The sequence below is a fragment of the Chinchilla lanigera genome, unplaced genomic scaffold, assembly GCF_000276665.1.
Source record: "Chinchilla lanigera isolate Chin_1 unplaced genomic scaffold, ChiLan1.0 scaffold00136, whole genome shotgun sequence".
Classification (NCBI taxonomy): domain Eukaryota; kingdom Metazoa; phylum Chordata; class Mammalia; order Rodentia; family Chinchillidae; genus Chinchilla; species Chinchilla lanigera.
The window spans coordinates 3,095,985-3,121,629 of NW_004955537.1; the positions used below are offsets into that span (position 1 = coordinate 3,095,985).

At 53.1% G+C, this 25,645-nt stretch overlaps 1 protein-coding gene across 5 annotated transcripts in view; it reads left to right on the plus strand.

Moving 5' to 3' along the window:
- The first annotated feature begins 616 nt into the window (after window positions 1-616).
- Window positions 617-25,645, plus strand: part of Ptprf (protein tyrosine phosphatase, receptor type, F) — an 89,082-nt gene continuing 64,053 nt past the window's right edge. For 2 of the 5 annotated variants that reach the window (XM_005410662.2, XM_005410670.2), the window contains exons 1-5: window positions 617-783; window positions 6,030-6,109; window positions 13,660-13,795; window positions 22,009-22,154; window positions 22,343-22,484. In XM_005410662.2, coding sequence (XP_005410719.1) covers window positions 13,705-13,795; window positions 22,009-22,154; window positions 22,343-22,484 — 379 coding nt within the window. In that variant the 5' untranslated portion in view covers window positions 617-783; window positions 6,030-6,109; window positions 13,660-13,704. The remainder of the gene's footprint in view (window positions 784-6,029; window positions 6,110-13,659; window positions 13,796-22,008; window positions 22,155-22,342; window positions 22,485-25,645) is intronic. The other 3 variants (XM_005410664.2, XM_005410665.2, XM_005410663.2) reach the window with 2 other exon arrangements.

Consider the following 25,645-nt stretch of genomic DNA (forward strand, 5'->3'; position numbering starts at 1 on the left):
CGAGGCCGGGGGAGCGGCGTCCCGAGGTCCCGGAGCGACCTGCCCCCGAGGACGTGTCGGCGCGCACCCGCTCCGAAAGTTCGCGCCGTCGCCGCCCTGCGCCCTGTCCCGTCCCGGTGTGCCCGGTCCCCCGTCGCCGTGCCGCGTCTTCGTCGCGACTTCTTTTTCCCTCGGAGTCGGCCTCCCGGTGTCTCTGCCTCCCAGTCTCACCCACTGCGGCCCCAGGGTCCCTCCAGCCGCAGCCTTGTCCCTCCGGGTGTCTCCCTTCTCTTCTGCTCTCCGCCCGCGTCTTTGCTCGTCTGGGCCTCCGGTTCTCTGCCTGGGTCCCCCGGTGTCTCTACCCCGGGTCTCCCTGTTCTCCCGCTGGGTCTCCGTGTTCTTCATTCCTGAGTCTCTGTTTTCTATCTTCAGGACTTTGTCCCCCCTCCCCGTCTTGCACTTGTCTCTGCACCCCCTTTTTGCGGCCCCTCCCCCCTCTGGAATGTTGCCCCTCTGGTTCCTCCACCTGGGAGGGGAGGGCTTGCCCTTCTCCCCGTCTTGCCCCCTCCCCCAGTGCAGGCCCCGTAGTGGGAGCAGGTGGGGGCGGCAGCCCTACCTGCCTGGATAGTGAAAGGGAGGAAGGCCACCAGTGCCAGGCGCCCCTGAAGACAGCGGGGCCGGGCCTGGGCGGCTGGATTGCCGAGTGTTGGTGACCCAGGCGCCACGTTGGCTTGTGAAGGGACACGGCCGGGATCCGGGGATCCGGGTGACTTGGTGCCAGGTCTGGCCCGCGAATCCAGGGAGGTGCGAATCCAGGGAGGTGCATTGGGGTGGGAGGGAGGCCTGGGACAGGATGAGGGGTTGGGGGTTCCAGGAGAAAGAATCCAGCCGGCGATCCTTTGGGAGGAGGCATCGGGGCGCTTACGGGTCTAGAGCAGAGTTCTGACAGAAACCGAAGGAAAGCCAGTGTTTGGTTCCTTATTAACTCTTGCTTCAAGGAGCATGAAGATTCCTGGTTTTTCTTGATTATATGAATGAATCTAGAGCTTCCAAAAGGAACAGTATGACTAGTCTTGTGCCCTTAGCCTGGGCGCAGGCCATGCTCACGCCTGCGTCCCCCTCCAGCCTCGCACAGCTCATCCCACCCTCCTGCACCCCACATTCACTTGTCTTCTCCCCCTCTTGCCAGCTCCGGCTCACTCCAGCCAGTGCTCAGAAGTCCTCCGTGCTTACACATCACGGCACACTTGTGCACATGCGCACTCGGTCTTGCAATTTCTGGTACCTACACTTCCTTGCACGTTTTTGCTCATTCAGTTATCTTATCGTTCGAAATGTCTTCATAATTATTTTCTTTTCCAGCTGTTTTCCCCTTTCCTTTAAACTAGGAAATGACTTTATTTATGTAGTTCCTTTTCTCTCTCCTCCATGTGGCTACTGACCTTCCTTCTGTGCACTGGCACCCCTGGCGTGGTGGGTGGAGCTTCTCAAAGTGCAGCGGGGATTTGGGTGCTGGTAAAGCACTTTGGCAGGAGATGGGAGATGAGCTAGAACCTTTTATTTGGGAATTGCATTGGTGATCCGGACTGGCCCTGCGGATCATTGCACCCTCTGCTTTTTCTCCCAGCAGTGGTGACTGGGAATCCCGTTTTGAAGGTCCTCTTAAAGGAGGTAGGATGTGAGCCTGCACATCAGAGCCTGTGGTACACCCTTGCTGTCCACCTTGAGACCTTGAGGAGGGCCTTTTCTCCCTAAGTCTCAATTCCAGAGCCAGGCCGGCCCCAGGGCTGCTGTGAGAAGCTGGAGGAACCGGGTGGCAGTGCATGGCCAGTCACTTCGTGGGAAAGCGAAAGCAATTCAGTAACCTACTATTGGTTGCTGACTGTGTGCTGGACACCAGACTAGGCACTTTCTGCTTGGCTGTCTTTATTTTATTTTGTTGTGTTTTGTTTTATTTTATTTTATTTTTTGAGACAGGTTCTTGCTATGTAGTCCAGGCTGGCCTTGAACTCACTCTGTAGCCCAGGCTGGCATCGAGCTCCTGGCGATCTTCCTGCCTCAGGCTCCCCAGTGCTAGGATTGCAAGCATGTCATCATGCCCAGCCGGTTTTTCTTTATGTAGAAGAGGCAACTCGTCCCTGAGCAGCTACTGTGGTTGAGACATCAACTCAGTTAAAGCAACTCAATTCTGAACTGGAGTTAGAAGGTTCAACAGAGGTGCCTGGTGAAGTGAGTCCCAGAGGAGACCAAGAGGGGGCCTTTGTGAATAGGATTTAAAGGGATGAATAGAAGTTTGAAAAGTCAAGAAGAAAGCAAGGACACTTTAAAGAGGCTTGAGTATGATGATACAGAGCTTCGGAGAACAAGCCAAGCTGGAGGAGAACCAGGAGCTCTGAAAGAGCGAGAGGTGGTACTCATCCAGAGGAGGCCGACTGAACTGGGCGTGGTGCACACCCCTGTAATCCCAACATTCAGGAGGCTGAGGCAGGAGGATCCCGAGTTCAAGGCCAGCCCGGCCAATTCAGCAAGACCCTGTTTCAAGGAACAAAGAGCCAGGGATATAGCTCAGTGGCAGGGAGCTTGCCTAGTTTGCTCAGGGCTCTCGATTTAATCCTCAGCAGCAATGGTTATGGGGACAGACCCCAAACAGTGGTGAAGAGCTCAGACTGGTTTTGAACTGCTGGAGATTGACTTATCTTCAACAGGTTACAGTACTCGCCTCTGAGCTGGTTTCCGCATATGTCAAGTAGGTATAGTAGACTTCCACACCTCATTGGGTTGTTAGGAGGATTAAAGGTAATGCACACAGTGCTTAAACAGGCCTGGTGTCTAGTGAGTACTGTTAGAGGTAGCAGTTGTTACTATAATGATCTTAAGGAATAGTAATGCAAACCCTCTCTGCCCATCAGAATCACCCAGGGTTGCTTTAAAAATATCCTCTGCTCCTGAGTGTGGTAGTGCACACCTGTAATCTCAGCTTCTTGGGAGGCTGAGACAGGAGAATCCTAAATTCAAAGCCAGCCTAGGCAAGGGAAAGCCTGTCTCAGAATTTAAAAAGAGCTGGGGCGGTAGCTCAGTGAGAAGGCGTTGGGTTCAATCCTGGGTACCATACTGAAAAAAACTTAACAATAAAAACCCCACACACTGCCAAGTTTAGGGGATCTGCCCACCTAAAGTAACTACGGTTGTGAGCTGACATTCACAGATGGGGAGCTCAGTGAGGCAGGTGCCCTGCCCCTAGACCTCATGGTCATTGGTGGGGTTGTGTTTGTCACCCCAGCACGTTTGACCTTCAAGTCAGCAGGCTGTGAGAGGGCTGAAGATTCAGCCCTGCAGAAGAGACCCCACAGTGTGGGTGGGCGGGCGTGCACTGAGATTCCGAGAAGAGGCAACCTGGAGGTGTTCAGGTCCCCTTTCCTCCCTTCCTGAGCCCTGGCCTTCGACCGAGCTGCTTTCTTCCTGCATTTGCTGCCAAGATCCGTCTGCACGAGGTCTCTGCCTATACCCGACCGCTGGGTCTGAGAACTCTGGTTTCAGCTCCTTGGTGGTGTTTCAGTTGCTGTTTCTGGGGACTTTTCCAAATGCAGCTGCAGGAGCTGCCTGGGGGCTGCTCCAGACCGGACCGTGTTCTAGATTCCAGCTTGCTCCTGGTTCTGTTGTCTGGGCTGGTTTCGGGCCTGGTGGATGATGGAAAGCCCTGCTGGGTCAGCCCTGGTTGGTGGGCACCCAAAGCTTCCTTGCCTAATCTTGGTCTTGGCTGCTGACTGAACAGACCCCTTCTGAGGCCTTGCTTGGGTGCCACCAGTGTGTCCTCTGCAATCAGGTCCTTTCTGAGAGCAGCGTTCTAGCTGGCCTTGTGGGTGTCACTGCCAGTGCTTTTCTGAGGGCCTATGAGATTGTCCTGACTGTCCTGGGCTCGGTCTCAGTGTGGGTCTAGAGTGGTGATGGCAGAGTTTTTAGAGCTTTCAGTGATAACCAACAGCCTGCTGCAGCGTGTGTGCCATAGGCCAGCAGTGTGATTCTAGGGGCCACTGTTAGTGATCTGAAGGTGACTTGATTGCTCACATAGGTTGTTTTGGGGCCCTTTAATCCTGGACTGGGTGGTCCAGCTAGCTGTTTTGGCTGTTGCAAAAGCCTGCCGTGGTGCTGCTGTGTGCCTCCAGGTCTTACCAAGCTCAAGGTCTTGTGTGTGTTTAGTCTGCTCCAGGACCCGCCTCCTGACCATTTTTGGTGCACGCCTCTTCAGGTGTGGCTCCTGCTCAACCTAGGGCCTCTCCCAGTTTCCAAGCATAAGGCCCAGTGCGCCTGGTGTGGCAGCAGTGCCTAGTGACTTGAAAAACCTTTCCTGTTCTCTGCCTTGTACACTGCCCTTCTGCTCAGAGTTCTGAGCAGCGGTGGAGCTGGTGACCTTACGTCAGGCACCGGAGGCCCGGTGGGTGCCTCCAGACAAACGGTCCTTTGAGTTTAGGACATGGAAGCTGGTTTGTCTAGCCAGACCCGCCTGGCAGCTTGTGTGCTGGGAGCAGCGGCCACTGGGAACGTTGTGGAGAAACACAATGGGCTGGGAGAGGGAAGTGTGTGGGCATCTTGAGCCCAGGGCTGCTGTTCTGGCGCGGGCGGATCGGTGGAGGCAAGGTTGGTGAGCGTAGTGCTGAGTGGTGGAGGCCTGTGCTGAAGGAGATCAGTCTCAAGTGAGGACGACTCCCAGGTATGGAGGCCGGTCCTTGGCTTGGGTATGAGGGTCTGTCTGGACCCTCAGGATGCTCCCAGGCCTGTGGCCTCTGTGTTTTCAGTGTGTCTGTTCCGGGAGGAGGCAAGGTGGCAGGGCTGTGGGGCAGGGTCGCTGTGTCTATAAGGGTGAGGCCGAGGAGACGCCCACTGCAGGGTGCAGCAGGATGTGCGTGTGACTGACCCCTGCCCCAGCCCAGGATGGGCTGGTGGGCACTCAGCAGTGGTTCTAGCAGGAGGGGCTGAGCTCTGTCCCTCTGTGTGTGCCAGCAGAGGAGGCATCCAGGGGCACACTTTCATTTTTAAAACTATAGAGAAGCAGAAAGTAGAAAATAAATTTGCCCCTGAAGCTTCTTTGAAGAGTGGCCTGTATGCTGGGGTGTGTTCCTCCAGGCTGGGCTGTTTTCTCTGAACTCATTCATGCACTCGTGCACTCATTCAGCTTGCACTGATGAGCACCTACTGTGTGCTGGGCTCCATGCTGGGCGTTGGCTATGTGGGACTGAGCTGGACAGCAGTGGCTCATGATATACTGAGCTTTTGGTGGTGACTCAGTAATTGTATAAGGCCATAAATAATCACATTTGTGGTCACTATTCCAAGGCAAGGTCTAGGCATGTAGCCTCTGATGTCATTAGAGGGATTCCTGAGAAAGTGCCATTGGATGTAAGATCTGATGTGTAATTTGCCAGAACCATGGGTAGCCCATTCCTGGCAGTGGCATAAAACATGGGCAAGGCTGGGAGACAGGAAACAGTTTGGCACACTTGAAGGTCAGAAGAGAAAGTTCTTGTCGCTGACTGGTAGAAGGAGCACGCGGGTGGGTAGGGCTGTAGAGGCGGTTGGGTAACTGCTTGGCTCGAGAGTCCTTCTAAGGAATTTGGATACAAATTACATTCTGAGAATTTGGGGCTTTTTTGTTTTGTTTTTTAAGACAGATCTCACTATGTAGCCCAGGCTGGCCTGGAACTTGCAGCAGTTCTCCTGCCTCAGCCTCCCAAGTGCTGGGGTTACAGGCACATGCCACCATGCCTGGCATTCTAAAAATTTGGATACAAATTTGAAGACCATTTGCAGGGTCTTTGTCCTTATTGCTCAAATACAGCCAGAAGAATGCCTGGTGCAGAGTGCTCAGGGAGTATCCAATGAATGAGAGAGAGGATCATAAAAAGATGGGCCTCCTTACTAAATGAGGATCGTCTTACATTGACAGTTCTGTAACCAGTTTTTTCCCTGTACATGTACAATAAATTTTGAAAACCTGTCCCATATACATGCCACTATGGTGAAATTTTTTGATACTATCCTTTCCTCCCATCCAGGAAGGAGCAGCGGCCTGGGTGCCCTGCCCGCAGTGCTGATTGTCCAGCAAGAGTGACGGGCGTGAGCAAGCAAGGACTTGGTGAGTGTGCCCCAAATGTGACCAAAAGCCTGGATTTTGACATGAGGACTACAGAGAGCCATGGGAGGGTTGTTCCCAGAGCCCTGCCCTGCTCAGGGCACATGTGGCTAAGAGTTGGTGGAGGCCTGGCCCCGGAAGGCAGTGGGGACAGTGGAGAGAATGGACTGGAGGGCTGAAGAGAGGAGAGTAGATGCGATACAGTGAGGGGTTGAATGTGGGCTGGGCTGGGCAGGCATTCAGGAGCTTCTGGCCGGAGGAGGTGGTGAGGTGGGTGGGAAGGACACAGTTCATCAGCTGCTGTGGGTGTGAAATAGGCTTCCGTGTGATGTCCTGGGGCTTGCACTGGGATTTGTGTATCTGCCTCGCCACTCACAGAAGGCTGCCTGTTACCCGGAGGTTGTAGTAGCAGGAGCAGCATCCCTCCTTGTCTCTTTGAAGCCACCTTCTTCCTGCGAGAAGTAGAGAGGCTGCAGTCACGGGGCGTGAGTTTGGGGAGTGGGTTTGGAGTAACATGGTAGACCTTGGATGTCAGGCTAACCCAACTCTGGACTTCTTCCTCAGGGTGATTTGGAGGCATTGAATGTTCTAAGAAAGGCTGGGTGTGGTGGTGCCCACCTGTAATCCCAGCACTTTGGAGGCTGAGGCAGGAGGATCACCATGAGTTTGAGGCCAGCCTAGGCTACATAGTGAGTTTAAAGCTAGCCTGAACTACACAGCAAGACCCTGTCTCAAAAAAAGAAAGTTCTAAGCAGAGAAGCACCACCTGTACACTCACCTACGCATTTGCCATTCATTTGTTCATTCATGGAGTATACTTGCTGTGGGATAAAGCAACAAAGAAAGTGCGTGCGATGGACATGATCATATTTGCATTTTTGTGAGCTAAAAGCTGCCATCGGTTTCTCTGCAGGGTGGGTTGGAAGGAAGTGGCCAGAGGCAGGAAGCCCACTGACGAGGCTGGAGGTGATTGGGGTGGAGGCCAGGCAGCTTCAGACAGATTGTGAGGGATGCGGGAAGGGAGCTTGTGCCCAGGATGCGCTGGCTGGGTGGCTGAGTTGATGGTGCTGTCCCTGAGCCTGGGCTCTGGAGGAAGAGGGGGTGAGTTCTTTTGGGCCATGCTGAGCTGAGGGCTTGTGGATCTGTTCACTCTCCATAAGCCTCTTGAAGGCAGAACCTGCGCCTCTTGGTTATCACCCTGCCTTCCCTCCAGTGCCACACAGGTGGCTGAATGAAGAAGGATGTGTCGGGGATGGGCCTGGACTGCTCGGGAGGAAGTAGCAGTCTTGGGTGTGTGTTCTCGGTAAGATGGGCACTGGGGTTATGTTGAGGGGGCGCAGGTGGAAGGGCATGGCACAGGTGGGAAAGGCCAGATGGAGAGAGTGGTTGTAAGGATCCATGTCCTATCCATCTTCCAGTGATGGGTCTGATCTGTCTGGAAGCCCATTCTCACCCCAAGAGGAACCTGAAAGGGCAGCCCTCTGTCCTCTAGGGAAGCTACTTGCTGATGGCAGTCTGGAGAGGTAAAGATGAGGTGAACTGTAGGCCCTGACTTTTGGAGGCTGAGCTGGTTTGGAGGCGAGGAAAAGATGCTGTGAGGTCCTGAGGCTCAGGAAAGAGCTAGTACAAGTTCATCTGTAGCGGTGCACACCTATAGTCCTAGCCCTCAGGGAGGCTGAAGCAGGAGGATCACAAGTTGAAGCCCAGCTGGGTCAACTCAGTAATTTAGGGAGACCCTATTTCAAAATAAAAAGCTGCTCATGTAGATTAGTGTGAAGGCCCTAATTCCCCATACCACCCACCCACCCAAAAAAAGAAGTCACTGCCAGGTTGAGGCTGCCTTGGGTCCAGGGCTCAGGGTTCCTAGAGGACTGTGTTCTGAGGTAGGGGTCAGGTCAAGTCTTAGGCTGGATTGGCAAGGCAGCCTGCCGTCTGTATCAGAGTGTTTCAGCCTCTCTACTGTTGACACGTTGGAGCAGATAATCCTTTGTTGTAGGCCTGTTAGTGTATGATGCCTAGCAGCAGCCCAGGTTTCTTTCCACTAGATGCCAGTAGCGCCCACGTCCAACCCCAGACCTTGTTTTTGTTTGTTTGTTTTAGTTTTTTGAGTCAGGGTCTCATGGTCTTGAACTCAGGCAATTCTCCTGCCTCAGCCTCCCAAGTGCTGGGATTACAGGTATGTTCTAGCACACTCTGCTCCAGTCCCAGTCCTAGCCCCAGCCTGTCTTGACAGTCTGTAATATCTAAATATTGCCTGATGTCCCATGGTGGGCAGTCCCACTGTGGTTTGACAACCACTGGTCTGCATCCCTCCTGCTGCCTTGGCTATGTTGTACAAACCTGAAGGCTGGAGGGTCGCTTGGGGAAGGTTAGTGACGGATCACTAGAGCTGGGTGCTGAGGGGGAATGAGTGGCTGGGGCATAAGGAGAGAACAGGGAGTGCAGAGGCCCAGAGCCGCAGAGTTGGAGAGCATTGATCCCTGGTGGCTTCATGGGAAGGGCCCACAGGCTCTGACGTTCCTCCCAACTGCTCCTCCACTCCCCAGAGAAGCTGACAGCTGGAAGGGCCTCAGTGCAGCTGGGGAGCCCCATGTCAGATGTGGAGGGGGCTGACCCTGGCTGTACTCACAGATAAGGCCTCCTGGCTAGCAAGAGGGAAGGCAGTCCAAGGTGTAACTCCCAGCTCTTCCTTCTCTGGGGCAGGGGTTGTGGCTAAGACTGATTTATTTCTCCTATAATCCAGCGGTTGGTTTGGCGAGAGTTGGAAACGTGTTGGTTTCCCCTTCCCAAGTGTGACAAGGCCTGTTTCCGCCTCCGCCGCTGTCACTGCAGTGCCACACGGTGAACTGTCCAGGACATGACAAAGGGCTCAGTTAGCTGCCCGCCGCTGGTTAGAAGATAAACGGCTTCCGGATCTCCCTGCCGGGCGAGCTTGCCTCCTTGCCCAAGCCTGGCCTCTCCCTTGGCTGGCCACTGTGTAGTGCCCTGGATCCCTGTCCTTTCTACCTGTGTCCATTTCTGGGCACCAGCCTTCAGGGACCAGTGTCCTGTCCTGGGGAAGAAGGGGCGGCTCAGTGTACAGGTGGTATTTGGAGACTAATTAATATTTGTGAATAATAACTCATGCCCAAGGGAAATAAATCAATCTGTGTTTGTATATTCATGAGGGGGGCCTCGGGAATGATCCCAGCTGTTCTCCTGCCGGGATCCCTCCATCCTGGCATCACCTGGCTCTCAGGCCCTCGTGGCTGGCAGGAGTGGGTGGTTGGAAGGGGCCGTGTGGAGGTGACACAGCCTCTGTGTAGCACACGTCTTCCATGATGCTTGTGCGCGAGTCTTGGGGCTTGCTGTGTGCCTGTTTCCTCCTCCTCGCTCAGAGCAGCGAGGCCCAGACCCTTTGGCTCACAAATCAGTACACTCTCCGAAAGTATTTGGGGGCCAGACAACGAACCAGATTGGTTGGCAGTTTCTCTTTTGCTAACTAAGGACGTTATAAAAGAACAACTGCTATCTGCTATCCCCATCATCGCATGCAAGAAAACACATTTTAGCACCAAGGATAAAATTTGAGAATAAAGGACAGTTCTTCCTAAGAAAGGGCAGTTGGCAGCTTCACACTGATGTAGCAAAGAGAAAAGATATATTAGATCCATTCCGAATGTCGAAAAATTGCATCCAGTTATATTCTATACCATAAGGCATGTAATCGTTTTGCTGCCCAAGTGTGTAAGTGTGGTAGAACTGATGGTCTGCAGTGCAGCTCAGGGATTTTGAGTTGAGCTTGAGTGTCCAAGTGTTTGGGCCTTTTATTTATTTACTTACTAATTTTTTTTTTTTTTGGTGGCAGTACTGGGGACTCAACCTAGTACTGGTTGTAGTCCCTTGGTACATTCTAGGCAGGCACTTATCACTGAGCTACATCCCTAGCACCTCCCCCCATCCACAGAAGTGAGATGACTTTCTAAAGGTAGATAGCTTTTTTTGCATTTTAAAAAATTCTGTGGGTACTTTTTTTCATTTGTTTTTTTTGTCTTTTGAGACAGGGTTTGGCTGTATAGTTCAGGCTGCCCCAGAACTATGTAGCCCAGGCTGGCCTCAAACTTGTGGCAGTCCTCCCACCTCAGCCTCACAAGTGCTGGGATTACAGGCATGTGCCACCACGCCTGGTTTATTGGTACATTTTAGATATATATAATGATAACATTCATCATAGGGAACTTGTATCTGTACATGATAATCTTTTTTTTTTGTGAGACAAGGTCTTGCTTTGTAGTTTAGTCTGGCCTTGAGCTCACTGTGTATCCCAGGATGGCCTTGAACTCATTGTGATCTTAAAGCCCGCCCCCCCCCCAAGTATTGGGATTACAGGTGTGGGCCACCATGCCTGGCACCCTTTTTATTTTGAAACAAAGTCTTGTTGCCTGGATTGTCCTTGAACTTGGGAGCCTCCTGCCTCAGTCTCCCAAGTTGCCAAGATCACGGGCAAGTGCCACCATGCCTGCTAGGACCTTGTTTTTGTCATCAAAAAGCCCAGCCTGGAGCAGCAGCGCTGGTGGAGTGTGCCCCTGTTCTGAGCAGTGCCAGGTTCTCCATGGCCCAGCGAGGCTAACAGCCCTGCCGCCCTGTTTCTTTCCTACCTCCTCCCCACATGTGATCCTGAAGGGCGCTTGGGCCAGGGTCAAGATCTGACCCTGAGGCCTGGCCTGGGGATGAAGGGCTGGGCTCTCTGCTCTCTCTGCTGTGAGGGAGGCCTTGGAACTGGGAGTGGCCTCACCCTTCTGGCCAGAGGCAGACTGCTCATGCCAGGAGCTGCTGAGGGAGAGGCCTTGGCTTGGACAGCGGTTGCCAGAATAGTTCCTTGAGAACATGTCCATGTTTGCTGTGTCCCCTCTATGTCCTCATCTCTCTGGTTGTCTGTGTCCTTCTGTCCATGGACCACTGGGAGAGGCTCTCTGGAAAGGAAATGTCTGTTTTCAACTTTTCTGCTTTTGTCTATCTTCCTTTGTGGACTTGGTATTCTAAGCACCCCAGCCCAGATATACAAGGGGTCTCTGAGTCCCCAAGTCAGGGCTACCTTGTCTTTGTCACATTGGGGGTAGGGTTGCCAAGGAACCAGTTCTCAGACCCCCATGGCTGGAATCTCACCTGAGGTTGTCCACATGGATGTCTGTTCTGGGAATGATAGCCTCATGACGGCTGTGCTGAGGAGCCTCGCACCCCTTTACTGTTGGAATGAGCCCCTTACCCCCAGTGTCTGTAACAGAGTGTTGTGCTCTCCACGTGGTAGTGCGACAGTGGAGGGGTGAATTTCAGTCCCGGAATGCCCTCAGCGGCCAGCTATATCCCCAGATGTCTGTACCCTCTGTGTACACGCACATGATGTCTGGACCAGACGGCTACACTTCCACAATGTCTGCACCTGGGATTTACAGTGCTGTGATTACTGTACCAAGGCAGCTACAAGGGATTAAGCCTCTGTGATAATTGTACTGGGGAGTTCCTTCCCATGGTGACTGTGCTGTGCATTTGTACTGTGTAATATCTGTTCTGTTTAGCTTTGCCCCTTTATGTCTGCGCCAGAGAGATTTGCCCCCCATGATGCTAGTGCTGGAGGGTATGGCCCAGTGGTGTCTGCAGTGAGGTTACATGCCTGGGATGCTTGAGCCTGCGAGTTAGCCTCTGTGGCTTTTGTGTTATTGCGTCCCTGATGCCCGTCTCAGCACTCTCCACCTGTCCTTTGGTGTGACACATCACTGAGTTGTCAACTTGTGGCATCTGTGCTGCAGCTCCAAGGTGGTCATATCAGGGAGCCATGCTTCCAGGACTGGGCAGTGACCACCTGATGATGCTGGGAAGTTGGGTCCAGCTGTTGCTGCACTGTGTCTCGCAGTGCTGTGATGATGAAGCCCAGACAGAGCCTTAGTGATGATGCGACGCCCACCCCGACATGGCCATGCAGGGAGTGAATCACTGTGGTCTCAGCCACCCAAGTTGGGTGACCACTGAGCAGAACCACTGGCTTGGTGTAAATGGGGCTGGATGCCTACGTGCGCCTTCAGCTTTATTGCTTTTGCTACTCAGCTCCCGTCTTGGAGTTTTGGTGGGATTTGAGACAGTGCACATCTCCTGTCTGCACACACGTCTCTTTGTGTTTGGCTCCTACCTCATTCCTAGTCCCACCTGTTACATTGAACACCTAGGTCTATCTACTGCCTTCTCACCCAATGACCTCAGACTGTCATGTTCCAGAAAAGACCAGAATCATCTTTGATCCCTGTCCCTCCTGTTCATCTGCCCTGTCACCTTGCAAGTTCTCCTACCATTATGGGTCATCAGATACCTGGGCTAACCATTGCTCCCTCACCAGAGTCCCTGGGTGCTGCTGGGGGACCCCAAGGCATGTTTGGTGTCACTCACTGTCGGGTTATGCCCTGCTGACTTTTCAGAGCCTTAGTGAGAGACTGGCCATGTTCCAGCCCCCTGCCCAGAGCAGGGTGTGAGCAGAGTTGTTGGGCACTGCTGCAGTTTGGTTGAAGTCCCCAGGCACGGGGAGGGAGGCCCTCCAGGGCTCAGTACAGAGGCTGAGGAGTGCTAGTTGTGTGTCTGAGTGTGCAGCTTGCCTTCAAGGAAGACTTCATGCAGGTGCCTGCGGAGTGGGGCGGGTGCACAGGTGAGGAGCCTGCCAGCAGTGGCCTGGAGGCTTTCAGCTGGTCACAACACTGTCCCTCCCCTCCCCACCCTGATCTGCTCTGGGCTTTCGGGGAAAGAGAAGGGGCATGAGGGTAGATTCCTAGTAAGGGCCTAACACCTCCGTTCCTGGCCACTGAAGTCTCCCTGTGGTTTCTCAGTGGAGTGGGAAGGTGCCATGGGAATTGGGTAGGCTGAGGGTGGCCAGGTGGGGCAGCTGCAACTTGTTGAGTGCAGTCCTGGCGAGCCCTGACTGGTTGTGGCTTTGGCTGCAAGCCTCTGATGCCTGGAGCTGACGGCTGCTAACAAGTCTGTGTTGTGGTGTTGCGCTCAGCATGTGGGGGTCTGTCCTCCTGCTTCCTGCCTCCCCCCTGCTGGGAAGAGACCAGGCAATCGGCTGCTCCTAGAGGCTTTGGAGTCTGGGCTTTGTGGGTCCACCTAGCTGCTCACTGCTCCTTGTCTCTGTCTTGTCTTTGTTCGGTCTTTGTCCTCACCTGGGCGAGTTAGAAGCTCAAGATCTGTTCTTTTGTTTTGTTTTGTTTTTCTTCCAGTACCAGGAATCGAACTCACAACCTTGTACTTGCCAAGCAGATGCTTTTGCCACTGAGCTAAATCCCTAGCCCCAGAAGCTCCAGATTTGGGGTGGAACATCCCTGTACATCTCCAGTCTCAGTGGTTCCCTGTCCCCCCACTGGTGCTTAGACAATGTCCTGAAGACCGCAGTCTAGGACTAGGTCATCCTTGTCAGCACTGGAAGTCAGTGAGGAACGCCTGGGTGGTCATTGTATGGTCCAAGCGGGGTCTGGGGGAGCACAAGGACTCTGATGGACATCAGCTAACTGGCTCTGCCCTTCTCTCCATTACAGGTGGATTGTCCTGGGCTGTGGCTAGCTGTGGAGCTAGAGCCCTGGATGGCCCTGGAGCTAGCCCCAGGGAGGATGATGGTGCCCCTTGTGCCTGCACTCGTGATGCTTGGCTTGGTGGCAGGTGCCCATGGCGACAGTAAGTTTAAACCCTCAAAGTCTGCATCTCCCAGGTTGTTTTTGTTTTTTTTTTTTTTTTTTGGTTTTTTGGTTTTTCTCCGGTACCGGGAACCGAACTCACGACCTTGCGCTTGCCAGGCAGGCGCTTTTGCCACTGAGCTAAATCCCCAGCCCCTGCATCTCCCAGGTTGAAAGGTGACATTTTTCCTAGCAGATCTCTGAGATTGGACAGGACCAGCTACTAGTAAGAGAAATAGGATGGCCAAATAGCCCTCTAGAGAGAATCTTCTTTGAGCACCCTCCGAAGAGTACCTGGCCCAACTGCTTCCCAGGAGCATCCTGCAGAGTGCCTATGTGTTCTCAGGCACGGCGCAGTAGGGTGTGTCTAAGCATGACCCTGTTTTATGGGGCTGGGATGAGACATGTCCTGGATTCATATGGTCTTTATGTGACATGCCCACAATTGCAGATCTCTGTAGAAGCCTCATGGTGACTATGTCTGGAGAGCGGTGTGGGAGTAGGGGGCAGCACACAGGAAATGTGTATGATGCCACATGTGTGCACAGGTCATCAGAGGACTCAGAAGCCAGAGCTACCCATAGCTCTTCTTCTGGGCCAGTCCCTCAGGTTCCAGGTGGGGAGACCAGCCTTCCTTCCCCTTTCACTTGAAACCTTCAAGGCAAAGGGCATTCCTCTCCCTGAGCCCTTCATCCCTGGAAACTGGAAGAAGATTGTGCTGAGCTCCAGCACCTGTGTGTGCATGTGCATGTGTGTACCTGTGTGTGCGTATAGATGTAGATGGACTCTGTCCCCAACCCAGGTCTAGCTCTGAACTTTGGTTTCTTTCCCCGCTGCTGCCCTTCCCCCGCCTGGCACTACAGACTGGCCGCAGCCCGCCCCATCACCATGGTTACCTCTGCTTGGTTACTGGTGAGAGGCGGAGCCCAGGGCAGGCTTAGCCAATCTGCAGACTTGGGGGGAGGGGCAAGGTCGGAGCTGAGATCCCTGGGGGAAGGGACTGTTCCCAGCTTGTCTGGAGCTCAGAGGCTGTTTTGGCCAAGCCAGGGGTCAACCTTCATGTCAGTGGGCCATAGGGTCCCCCCACCCGCTCCAAGTTATGGCTCCCCTACCCCCTCCAAGTCTCTGGGCACAGGTCTCTTTCCCTTGCCCCACCAAGGGCTGTTTCTCATAATGGCTCATGAGTTATTCAGCAACCAGTCTTGGAGCAGGGAGCAACTGCACCGCATGCCCTTTGTCCTCAGAGGCTGGGCTTTGGGTGGAGCTGGAAGCCAATGGGATGGGACAGGCATTCCTACCCAGAGGTGAGGGTGAAGGGTTATGGGAGCTCCAGGTGGCTGGCCAGGAGAGGGCTGGGCAAGGAGAGCAGGGCTGGGGGTCTTGGCAGAAGTCGGCAGGTGGTAAATCAGGAAGAATCATACAGTGGGGTGACCGCAGGCCTAAGTGGGGCGGTGGGAGAAAGCTTGAGCCTGCAGAGGCAGGTTGGAGAAGACCTCATTGGGTGTGACTCTGCTTCTGGCAGGGAAGTGAAAGCTCATCCAGGTGTGGTCAGCAGCCCTTGGACGGCAGAGGGCTGCCTGTGCTTCCCCACCCCCACCCAGACATCCTCAGAGCCCAAGAGGGTGAGGGAGGATGCCTAGTTCAGTGTTAAGAAACTGCATCCTGGGAGAAGAACTGCCTTCCCTTCACCTCAGACCCAGCACCCCCAACCTGTACCCCTCATTCCCATCCCCCGCCCTCTTCCCGAATTCTCCCTGTCGGTAGCATTACCACCCACCCGGCCACCAAGTCAGAAACCTGGGCCTCCTCCCAGCTTCCTCTCTCTTGTATCCCACGTCTCAGCCATCACCACATTCTGTTGTCTCTACCTTCTGAATATCTTTGGCATGCATCCACTTCTCTTTCTTCACCGCCTTCATCCAAGCCATCCTCGGCTCTTGCTTGGGCTTCAGCCTGCAACAGCCTCCTGACATGTCACCTGCCTCTGGTGTCTCCTCCTAGTCTGTTCTGCAGTCTAAAGAGTCATGCTGCAAGGCTGCAGAAGGAAAGCTGCGTGGAGTCGCTCCTTGGTTTAAACTCCTTCGTTCCACTCCCCCATTGCTTTTCGGGTCTTGACCCTTCTCCAGGCCAGGCGTTGTTGAGCCTCTGCCAACCTCAGCCTTCACGGTCTCCTTCCACCTGCACCCCCACCGATTACTCTTGGCTGTTCATGAGGTTTGCATCTAGGCCTTCCTCGTTTTTTCTGTTTCCTGTTCGGAACCTTTTCCCTGCCTTTCACCTGCTTAGTTCTGACTCCCTCCACCTGTTACTTCCAGGAGCCTGGGTTTTGTGTTCTTCCTCTGTCCTTCCCTCTCATTGTGCAGTTGTGGCAGTCTGCCTGGATCTTCATTTTCAACCCACCACTGGACTGTGGGTCAGCATTCAAGTGATTGTCTAGCTCGGGGCCTGGAATGTGATGGGCAAACAAGAGAAGGGGTAGAACAGCCCAGGACCACAGTAGGAGTTGGAGGTGGGGCAAGGTGGAACAGTTCTTAAAGCAGGTTTCCAGGGTTATCCTTGCTGGTTAAAGACCAGAATCCAGAGACAAGGGACTTGAAGGTAGGAGCCAGCTGAAGAAGCTGAAATCTGCCTTGGCCAAGGTGGGGGGTTCAGGAACGTGACCGGGACACTCTGCTGGGCAGAGAGCCATTGGGCAGGAGCCTGCGCTGGGGTTGTGGTGACCCAGCCCTGGGAGTCAGGGTCTACCCTACTGGCCTGCCTTACACAGCCCTCACTTGTGGGTCTCTCCCCTAACCATGACCAGGCTTGGTCTGGGCTTGGGACACTTCTCACTAGGGGCAAGCCGCCAGATATGCACAGGGCTGCTGCAGAAAGCAGGGCAGGCGCCCTGAGAATTGACGACCAGAGCAGTGAAGCGCGGAGCGGACAAATGTGTTTCTATAGGCCTCTTAACGAGACAAATGAATGGGGGCCCTGGCCTTGGAGGGAGTGGAGGAAAGCGAGCGGAGAAGCAGCTGCCAGGAGCTAACCCAAAGGCCCAGCATCAGTGCAGAGTCAGCGTGGATGGAGACCTGGGCATGCAACCCACGTGGGGCTGGGTCCCCATTTAGTCAGCTCCCCAGCCCAGGCTCTGGCTTCTCAGAGAAGAAGAGCTGGGGGTCCAGAGGTGGTCCTGGCTTGAGACAGAGGTTTCTGCTGATCTTGTGTTCATGCCAGGTACTGGGCCACAAGGAACTCACACAGGCCTGCCACGGGCAGGACCCACAGTGTTGGGGCGCAGGCCTGGGAACAGACAGCTACAAAGTGGGTGCAAGTTAGGGCAGTGCTGGCACAAACAATGACCTAAGCATCTTGGGCGGGATGTTGCAGAGCTTCCTGGAAGAGGGAACCCTGGAAAGTGAGTGGGCATTTGCTAATGGAATATTGCATAATGAGGGGAGATTGGGAGGAAGAAATAGAAATGCCCCTGGGCGTCTCTGAAGAGCCTTGAGAAAATCAGAGTGAGAAACTGCAAACTGCAGCAGGGGTGTCTGAGGACCAAATGTGAGTGGGGCCCAGGTTATGGCCTGGTTACTTGGGATCAGTAGATACTGGAGCTGAATGCCTGGTGGCTAGAGGGGTGGGTAGTAGCTGGGAGCTGCAGATACACAGGAGAAAGGCCTGAAGAGTGGAGAATGTGTCTCTTCTGTGATTTCCCCTTCCCTGCACGGCCGAGTGCTGCGTCTGGGTTCTGCAGTGCTCTACCCCTTGTGCTTATGGGTGGCCCTTCTAGACTCTGCTCCCTTCAACTTTCTGCAGGATACTTTCTCTCCCTGGGCCTGTTTTCCTGTTGCACAATGGAGGTAATCACACCTACCTGGAAAGGTTAAGTGAGTTCACCTGATGCCTAGTAAGTGCTCCCCCTATTGGAGGCCAGGACCTCCTAAAACCAGGGCTGTCTCTGAATAGCCTCCTTTTGGGGAGGGGACCAGGAGCAGTCACTGGCGCTCGTTACTCATTAGGGGGTTCAGGACCTCAGAAATTGCTCGTGCTGGAGCTCCACCTGGCCTTGCCACTCTTCACCGCTGTGTGTCTGCACTCTGCTTTCTGGTGCTGTTTGTGTACCAGTGAATATGTGTTCCTCAGGGAAGGCACCAAATAGCAGTCAGTCTCCCTGTGGAAGAGCCTTGGAGGTGCCCCAGTTGGCTGTTCCTAGAGCTGGAGTCCTGTAACCTCTTGAGGGTGTACCTCCCTGATTCCAGGCTAGTTCCTTTCTAGGGTCACTTCCACCCAGGGGTCAGTGGCCTGGGTTTGACAATGTCAAGCTGCATGAGCAAATCAGGTGGGTGACAGCAGAGCACTGTGACAGCCCCTCCTGGCACATTCAGATGGTACCCTTTTGACCTAGTCTCAGAAGTTTTATTCAGAACTTCACTGAACACCTTCCTGTGGGGCAGGCACAGGGCAGAGTGGTCAAAATAGCCTGGTTTTGCCCGCCTGCCTAGGGATCGTCCAGTCACTGGGTGTGATCCATCCTGGTATGGGAGACCCAACTGAGGGACACAGAGGAGGCTCCCACAGTCTCAGATAAGGGCAGATCACTTGCAAAAGCAAGGAGGTGCCCTTGGCCTGGCAGGTCAAGGATGGCCAGGGTGGGGATGGCAAGTCCATGAGGGTCCAAGGTGTGTTCTCAGCATGGTGCTTAGCTCTTTATCGTAAGTGCTCGAAAGATGCTTGTCTGAAGAGAAAAAGTGGTGAGGCTGGAAAGGTTAGTAGGAGCAAGTTCTGGGCAAATGTTGAGCCTGGGTTTGCGACTGAGGAGGGGAGGAGTCCTGCCGAACTCCCCAGAGATCTCCTGGTGAACCAAAGGGACCAGGGCCAGAAGGGAGTCCTGGAAGAGAAGGGCTGGGTTTTGGCTCTGGTGTGGAACCAAGGGCACTGGGTAGGGAGCAGGGAGAGGCCTGGCCAAGAGGAGAAGCCTGCTCAGCTGCCCTGGGGCTGCACTGGATGGGACTGCTCTGCCCATTAGGCCTTGGGTAAGCTAGCCAGGCAGGGTGCTGGCTCTTGTCCAGCCTCCAGAGGCAGGGCGTAGTGCTGCCTCCTCAATGGCCAGGTCCTGGACACGGTTCAGCCTCCACACAGCTCCCCGGCCTTTCCCTCCTAGCTGTGGGTGACCCTGTCTGGCTCTCCTCCCAGGCCTCTCTGCTCTTTGTTTGGCAGGGAGGCCCCGCCCCACCCCCACCCCCAACGCCTCGCAGGCCTTTCTGGTTCAGCAGGTTCCAGTCTCTCTAGTTTCGGGCTGCGACACGTTGAGACAAGAACTGGACACTGGAGCCAGTGCGGAACTTCTGCTCAGGGATTTCAGCTTGCGTGAGGGGCCGAAGGCATCACCCTCTTCTTGTCTCCTTCTGTTCTGAACCTCTGTATGCCAGGAACTGGGTCAGATGCCTGGGCCAGGGCAGGAAACAGAACAGGTCTGTGTTATGTTGTATGTGCGAAATAGCTATTGAACACTCACTCGAGATGTGGAAAAAGAACCTGACACATGTGGATAATAAACTGAGGGCAAAAGCTGTGACCTCACACATGCACAAACTGTGACTGAGCTGGGAAGCAGAGGGAGCCTACACTAAGTACTGAGCTAATGGGCGGGTTGGAGGTGACGGGGGCCTGGAAGGCTTTCTGAGGAGATGATGTTCAAGTTGAAGTGAGAAAGGTGAATGGGAGGTAGCGGGTAAAGAGGTTGCCCAAGAGTTTTGCAGCAGGAGCAGCTTGCATAAAGGCCCCTAGGCCATAGGGGCCATTGCTTTTTCAGGGACTCCTGAGCCAGGACTCTGGGGAGGGTGGCTGGGTCAGAGTTGGCAGGGCTTTGTCTGCCATTATAGGAGTTTACTTTTTTTGTTTTATGAGAGCTGTGGGAAGCCTTTGGAGGGATTCGATCAGGCTGAGGCTGTCTGTTCTTTGGTTGCTTAAAGGAGGATTGAGGAGGTTGGGCTAGGGGGTGACACCAGAAGCAAGGACAACAGCTTATTAAACCAGTGGGGTGTCTTGTTAAGGCAACATGGACAGAGGTGGTGGCAGTGCAGATAGGAAACGGAGCTGCTGTGTGGAGGTCCTCAGGTGTGGGGGCAGATGCCCCTTGTGGAATCTGAGAGGACCCCTCTGACGGGGGGACAGTGGACCACAGACTGGGCAGACCTCCCTCCCAGGCAGCTGGGGCAAGGGCCAGGCAAGCAGGAGTTTTGGAACCTTTGGGTCATCCTCATGACCTGGTCCCCAGCAGGCTTGTGTTTGTTGCCCCACTGCAGCCATCCCCACACCGCAACCTGCCCTGGTTCCCTGAGCCAGCTGCACGTGCCTGCTGTACCCGTGTCACTAGGAATGGGCAGCCTTAGGTGCCCATGATTAGCTTAGGACTTAGAATGCTGGTCAGACCCTGGCTCTACCCTAGTTCACTCTGACTTGTTAATCTTTGGGTCGGGGGTGGTTAGGCACTGAGGACTGAACTTGCTAAGTTGCCTCAGTTGGTCTTGAACTTGCAGTCTTCCTGCTTCAGCACCCCAGGGTGCTGAAATTACAGGTACGCACCATGTGCTTGGCTTGAGTTGCCAGTTCTTAAACCCTTTAGGTCTCTGTTTCCCGATCTCTGAAGTGGGGATAGTATATGTCCCTCGTGGGCTTGTTTGATGTCATTGCAGAATGTACTTAAACATCATCTTTCAAAAAAAATCACACACATGCGCGCGTGCACACACACGCACACAGACCCCGCCATCTTTACTGCCAGCCCCGTCCGGTCTTCTTCACACGGCCGCCCGTGCATGCTCTTGCCTCTTTCACCTGCACTCACCCCTCCGCCTTCTTTGGCCTGACTTCAGTAGCCCTGCTCTTGACGAGGCCTGTTCTGTGCCAGGTGTTACTGTTTACTTTTGTGGCACTAGGGATTGAAGCCAGAGGCCTGTGCGTGGTGGACAAGTTGTGCCAATTGTTTTGGGCTTTGGCAAGGCTGAATTCAATTCAGATAGGCTGCTTACTGGCTCTGTGACTTTGGGCAAGTGACTAGACTGCTCTGAGTGTATAAAGCAGAGTTCAATTAAGGGTGAAAGACTAGACGAGATAGAAGTATCTGGTAGAGAGTGACGGCTTGGTGAAGACTCTTTCTCTGCCAGGATCCAAGCCAGACATGAGCTCATGGCCATGGAGCAGAGGGTCTGAAAGGTCACTTCTCATGGCATTAGCCCTTCCTGAAGCTATTCATTGGCTGATTAATAGGAAATGGATCTACTGTCCGGATGAATGAGGCATTAGCACGTCTTAATGAGTCAGATTTCTCTGGCTTTGGACCCTGGGTATTGGGTTAGGGACTGTGATCTCCTCCAGGTGTGTGTACCAGAGTGACACGGGTGTGGCAGCAGTGTCTGAGCCCCTTTCTTTCTCCCCCTTCCCTGCCTCCTGGAGAAAGAGGGCCTCAGGGAGCCATCTAGTCTATCCTAACGCAGTAACCAAGCAGAGGGCGGGGTGGAGAGGGGCGGATTACAGGAAAGCATTTACCTGGGAAGACATCCAGAGATACTTAGGAGCTGGAATGTCTAGGCTTTTGGGATGGCGGGCGTGTGGGGGCTGGGGGTTGAGGAGGAGTCACGGTTTCTGACTTGAGCTTTGGGGTTGATGGAAGTGCTGTCACCCAGATGAAGAGCAGGTTGGGGGACAGGCTCTGGGAGATGGTGGGGCTCATCCTAGAGGGCAGCTGTTCAACGTACCTTGTCTTGGAGCATGGAGTAACAGGGATGGGTGATGGAAGCAGGAACTCCAGACTGAGACCCTGGGGTCCATTCAGATTATGCTCTGCTACTTGGTAGCTGTGTCATGTTAGACAAATCCTGTAACCTCTCTGCATCTTGATTTTTCTTTCCTATAAACAGTAATTATAGCACCCACTTCACAGGCTTCAAAGAGTTAAACATTCAGCTCTTTGAAAGTGCCTGGTATAGGGGCTGGGGATTTAGCTCAGCGGCAAAAGCGCCTGCCTGGCAAGTGCAAGGTCGTGAGTTCGGTTCCTGGTACCGGAGAAAAACCAAAAGTGCCTGGTATACATTAAGCACTATATAAAGGTTAGGTGTCATTATTTTCTCTAGAAGTCTTTCTTGGTCCCCCCCACCTGCATCTGCTGCCTACAGTACTGACTCTGCCTGTTGTGACCATGCTGTGATAACTTGGTGTCTCCATCTCTTCCAGGCAAACCTGTCTTTGTTAAGGTCCCTGAGGACCAGACTGGGCTTTCAGGAGGGGTGGCATCTTTTGTGTGCCAAGCCACTGGTGAACCCAAGCCACGGATCACGTGGATGAAGAAGGGGAAGAAAGTCAGCTCCCAGCGCTTTGAGGTGCATCCCTGGTTGGGCAGGGCAGGCAGGGTTTGGGGTCTGCCCCCTCTTCCGTTTGGTCCTGTACCCAGTCCTCTTAGTCTCCTCCCCTCCCTCCCTTGTAGGTCTTTCAGAAGTGGGAGGGAGGCTGTTCAGAGTAGGTCCTCATATCAGCAGTAGGCTGTGACCACTTCTGTGTCCTCTGACAGGTAATTGAATTTGATGACGGGGCAGGGTCAGTGCTGCGGATCCAACCATTGCGGGTACAGCGAGATGAAGCCATCTACGAGTGCACGGCCACCAACAGTTTGGGCGAGATCAACACTAGTGCCAAACTCTCAGTGCTTGAAGGTATCTACCGTCAGGACGTGGCGTGGTGCGTGAGTAGACCGAGGTGTGGGGAGAGCCATCCAGCCTAGGCCCTGGACGACTGGCCACCTGGGGGTGGATGAAAGTCAGCAGTGACCAGGCCTGGGTTGGCTTATGCTGAAACCAGCTGTGTGCATGGTGATTTTGGGTCTTCCTGCCATTGCTCTGATGGGTTCTGGGTCCGATTTGAGGTGTGGCCCTGCAGCTGGGTATCCCTTGGGTTTTGTGACTGTGCCAGTGAATAATGCTTGCGTGTAGAATCTGGCTGTAAGTATCAGTATACTTTATTGTGCTATAAGCAAGGGTCCTAGGCTGGGGACTATGGCTCTGTCTGTGGATTTTAGTGTCTTTTCTCACTTGGCAGTGCTATTCATTCACATACCTGGACTACCTTGAAGTCCAGAAGGTCATCCTACAAGGTGCTTTTCTTGAGGCACTCGGTGTCCAGTGAATTCTGTAGGAAGAGCTCGGAGGGTTGGTGCACACAGGACGTCTCACCAGAGTCAAGTCATGAAGTTGGGAGGGTGAGCTGGGACGCAAGTGTGCGGCCCAGAGGCGAAGGAGAATGGAGCTTTCTGAGAACTCTGGTTCAGGGTGGAGTTCCTTTTGAGTGGGGGTTTGGGAGTACAGGCAGGCATAGGAAGAAGAGGGAAGAGCACTTCAGCCTGAGTATGGAGGTGAAAGAGATGACCCCAACAGGGTCAGGCTGAGAAGCAAGCACTTTCTTGCAGACATGGGGAAGCACAGATGAAGCAGGGATGGCCCGAGTAGACCTTAGCCACCGTGGATTCGCCAGTCTCAATACACGTGTGTGTGTATTTTCAAAATACAGCATTGATTGTTGCTTTCTTTTTTAAGTGCAATACCAATACCTGCTCACTGTTAAAAAATTGAAAAGTAAAAAACTAAATAAATAATTGGAAAGTATAAAATAGTAGTAAAATAAACAGGAAGAAGTCAGTCAGTTCTTATCTTCCTTCTTGTGGCCCATTTTCTGTGCATGCAGGTATGTGTTAACATACAAAAAACAGGATCATACCACTCAGTGATTTATAGATTGTTTTCCTCTTTCTTTTGTTCATTTATTCCTTTTTTTTTTTTTTTTTTTTTTTTTTTTTTTGTGGTGCTGGGGATTGAAGTTAGGAGCTTTGCATTAAGTTATATCCCAGCCTCTTTTTTTCCTTTCTGATACAGGGTCTTGACAAGTTGTTGAGGCTTGTGATCCTCCTGCCTCAACCACCAGAGTGCTGGGAGTACAGGTGTGACCACAACGCCTGGCTTAGCTTTTTTTTTTAATGTATTGTAAACATTTGTCTTGCTGATGAATAATCTGTGTGTGTGTGTGTGTGTGTGTGTGTGTGTGTGTGTGTGTGTGTTTTAAGACAGGGTCTCAGGCTGGCCTTGAACTCATGATCTTCCTTTCTTAGCCTCCCCAGTGTTGGGAATAGAGACATGCACCACCATGCCCAGCTCTGCATTATTTTTGTTGTCTGTCTTTTCAAGACAGGGTCTCCTATGTAGTTCAGGCTGGCCTTGAACATACTACATAGCCCAGGCTGGCCTCAAACTCACTGCAGTCCTCCTGCCTCAGCCTCCTGAGTGTTGGGATTATAGCTGTGTGCTACCACGCTAGGCTCCTGCATTATTATTTTTAATGGCTGTGGGTAAGCTATCACTTGGAAGTAACCTAATGTCTCTAGCTATTTCCTTATTGTTAGATACATGTTGTTCCCAGCTTTGTGTTTTTATAAATCAGGTGCTATACATGTCCTTGAAGGTAGGGGTATTCACCTGTTTCCTTACTCTAGCTTCATGGAAGTGGAATTACAAGGCCAAAGGCACACACTTCTTTGGGGGGCGGTGGTGGTGGTGGTGGTGTGTGTGTGTGTGGTAATAGGGATTGAACCCAGGCTGCTTGCATTGAGTTACATCTTCAACTTTTTTTATTTTTATCTTGAAACAGGTTTAAGTTGCCGAGGCTAGGCTTGAACTTGTGGTCCTCCTGTCTCAGCCTCCCAGGATGCTGGTGTTACAGATATACCACTACACCTGGCTGGGCACATGCATTTTTTCTTAAACAAGAATCTGGGTTTTTTTGGTACCAGGAATCGAATTCAGGACCTTGTGCTTGCCGTTAGGTGCTGCACCACTGAGCTATATTCCTGGCCTGGCACATCCATTTTGTAAGCCTTCACTATTTCTAGATTGTATTAGTTTATACTCCGGGCAAGCAAGGTATAAGAGAGCCTTTTTTATACACATCATCATCAGCATTGGGAATTACCGGTAAAAAAATTCTTTGCCAAGTTAATAGGCAAAAAATGGCATCTCAATTTAATTTACATTTCTTTGATTATAGGAGCAGTTGAACATCCTTTCACATTGGCCACTTTCACACTGTGGCTGTCTGTGTTCACACGTGCATCTGTTCAGTAATTCTTGCATCTGTGTCTTGTGTGAATCCGTGGGCTCTACAGAGGCTTCAGTCGCCCTCTAGCTTCGAGGGGCCATAAGAGGACGATAGTTGAGACGGGGTCTCTGGGCCACTTCATCACTGTGTGACTTTGGACCAGTAACTATACTTGAGTCTCATTTGCTCCGTCTGCAAACAGGGATGTAATCCCCCCCTGTATGCTTGCTTCAGCAGCACATACACTGAAATACCCTGTGTCCCAGCTGGTTTAGAGGATTAAAATACAGTGTGGTAAGCACTTCAGGACTCCGGTGTGTGTGGCTACTGCTGTTGGGCTCGATGTTGTATTCTGAGGCCTAGACATGTGAGTGGGTGATACTTGGCTTCCATGCTGCCTGGCATGGTCTAGGTGGTGCTGTCCTTACTGTCCATTCCATCTGGGCATACTGAGAGGCAGGAGCCCAGAGGGCTGAGGCTTCTCTGTGCCACTTCTGGCCTCAGTTTCCAAACTCTGAAATGGGGGCAGGTATGTCAATAGTGCCTTCCCCCTGTTGGCATCTACCTTTGCAGGGAGCCATCTTCCCTTCCCTGGCATTTAGATGGTGACAGAAAGGCCAGAACTGTGGCTTTTGGGTGTCCTCCTAGAGCTCCTGAGCCCCACGTTCCCGGTCTCAGGGGCTCTCACTCTACCTACCAGCACGATCATTTGAAGGGCCGGTGGGGATGAAGG